The sequence below is a fragment of the Vombatus ursinus genome, unplaced genomic scaffold (assembly GCF_900497805.2).
Source record: "Vombatus ursinus unplaced genomic scaffold, bare-nosed wombat genome assembly UNPS02014789.1, whole genome shotgun sequence".
Classification (NCBI taxonomy): Eukaryota; Metazoa; Chordata; class Mammalia; order Diprotodontia; family Vombatidae; genus Vombatus; species Vombatus ursinus.
The window spans coordinates 1777482-1779663 of record NW_020954567.1 but is presented as its reverse complement, the minus strand read 5'-3'; the positions used below and the strand labels follow the sequence as shown (position 1 = coordinate 1779663).

The 2182-nt window shown below is 39.9% G+C and overlaps 1 protein-coding gene across 2 annotated transcripts in view; it reads right to left on the bottom strand.

Annotated features, from left to right (window-relative positions):
- RGS4 (regulator of G protein signaling 4) overlaps nt 1-1784 on the bottom strand; it is an 8808-nt gene extending 7024 nt beyond the window's left edge. For both annotated transcript variants that reach the window (XM_027868335.1, XM_027868336.1), the window contains exon 1: nt 1641-1784. In XM_027868335.1, coding sequence (XP_027724136.1) covers nt 1641-1684 — 44 coding nt within the window. In that variant the 5' untranslated portion in view covers nt 1685-1784. The remainder of the gene's footprint in view (nt 1-1640) is intronic.
- Nucleotides 1785-2182: the final 398 nt, after the last annotated feature.

The following is a 2182-nucleotide window of genomic DNA, read 5'->3' as shown; positions in this document are numbered from 1 at the left end:
GTTACTGCCCCCATTCTAAGAAGATCAGTGGTATCTTTCTAACAGTCCTCGAAAAGACAAGGGGAAGAGGCTGTCCTGGAATTGAAGGCAAATTCCTTGGTAAGAATCAGAGGGATCTGGTAAACTGGATCTGTCACCAGTAGGAATTAAAGTTATTCTCTCTGACAGACGACCTTGCTCTGAATTTGCTTTAAAAACAATAACTGAATTTGTTCCACTTTAAGACAACAAGCATGGAAAAACAGCAGCCGTTCATTTATTTATTCAGATGCTTTATGTGTTAGGGGCCCCTGTAGGCATTTCTATGGCCCATTTTCTTAAGAGCTGTATACATGTCAGCAGCTGAAATTGCCTTAAAGGTTAAATAACATGGAACCATCTTTAGGATGTAATCTTCTGTGGATTCCTTTACAGAATGCCTGCAGCGTAAACTTCCTCTCAGCCACAGTGCACTCATATGGAGCCTTTCAAAAGCTGGGAAGGAGTGAGGGAGGCGAGATTTGAAAACATTCTGTTTATATGAAAATATAGCCTTATGCCTCAGCACGCATCAGCTCTGTGCACAATATCACATGAGTTATGAAGGGTTGGGGAGTGTGACAGGTTAATAAAAGTTAACCATGAGTTTCTAACATACATCAGCAAAATAAGCAAAATGTCTTAAAGTGAGTTTTCTTTGACAGATAAACAATAGCAGAGAATTTAAAAACTTAAGAATTCAGCTGAACACATTGTGGTTACTGATTGTAATGGCTAGCCAGATCCCTGTGTGTGCTAATTTAGTGGAGTTGGGATGGGCTCACTGCATTGGTTAGATTATTGGTTGTTAATTATATCATAAGTTCTGTTAGTAAAACCAAGTGGTTTCCAAAGGCACAACTGTATCCCTATGCTATTTACTCCAAATATGTGTTACAGAAAACCCAAGATACTGAGTCACCAGAATTTTGGTGAACATTGGTTTTTAATGCCCCTTTGGGTAGAGTATTTCACTGATACAGCATAATATAGATCTCCAAATACAGAATGATAAAATCCATGAATTGGAACAATAGAACTGAAAGAAATCCCAGAGATCATCAACTCCAAACCTTCATTTTTACAGAAGAACAGAGATCCAGAGAAAGGCTAATTTGTTCAAGGTCAAACAGCCAGGTAGAGCACTCTTTTCTTTACACAATAGTATACTTTTTATAGCAGTAATATGATATGTCATTGCAGAAAAACTGTCTAGAGTCGATATTTATTGCTAGCAGAGAAATGGATGCAATCAGAAAATCCACATACCGGCAATACTAACTAGACATCATTCAAAGACAATGATACAGATTTCTATGCATTAAGGACAAAAATCTAACACTTCTCCCCCAGACTTCTAACTGGGACTAGAGGACCAGTTACACAGCATATAGATATTAGAAGTAAAGGAGGAAAAATACTCCTTAAGTCACTATTCATATCTAGTCTTTGAGAAAAGTCTAGGAAGTTGGTGTTGCACTGACTGAATGCAAATCCAGGGTATCCCCAAAGTCTGCACTTTTGAGCTCCAAACTACACCAAGACTTTTGGGACACCCTGCACAAGAGGTTTCAGATTAATACAGCACATCTGTCATAATTGATGCATAAAAACAACCTTACCTCCTCAAGCAAGTGGCTGGCAGGGCAGCGAGTCCTTTACACATCTTGATTTCTTGTTCGTCTTCAAAGTGCAGATGAGACACACGGCAGGAGCAGCTGTCGCTTCTGTTTGTGCCTTTTTGTCTCAGGCAGGATGCTGTCAGAATCCTCTGAGAGTCTTCCTTTTGAACCTGCCTGAGTTTCTTTTATAAGCCAGTCCAGCCCAGCCAGCCAATCAGAGGGCAGCACTGTGCCACTGGTTCCCCTCCCCTTGGAAGAGAAATGAGGAAGAGATAGGCTGACGCATGAACAATGCCAAATGGATACACGGGGGATAAAGAAAAGAGAAGAAAAAGAAAGAATGAAAGCACATACCAGAGAAAAACTTTACCCCAACACCCAACCAGATATCTATTTCAAGATGTGTAGGTTTCCAGGAAAGAAAAGGCAAGGCTTTTTGATTTTTCAAAAAAATGAGAATTTAGGGCTTAAGAGCTCTGAAATGGGAATCAGTTCTAGACTTGACTCTGTCACTAGCTTTGTGACACCTGAGAAGTCATTAC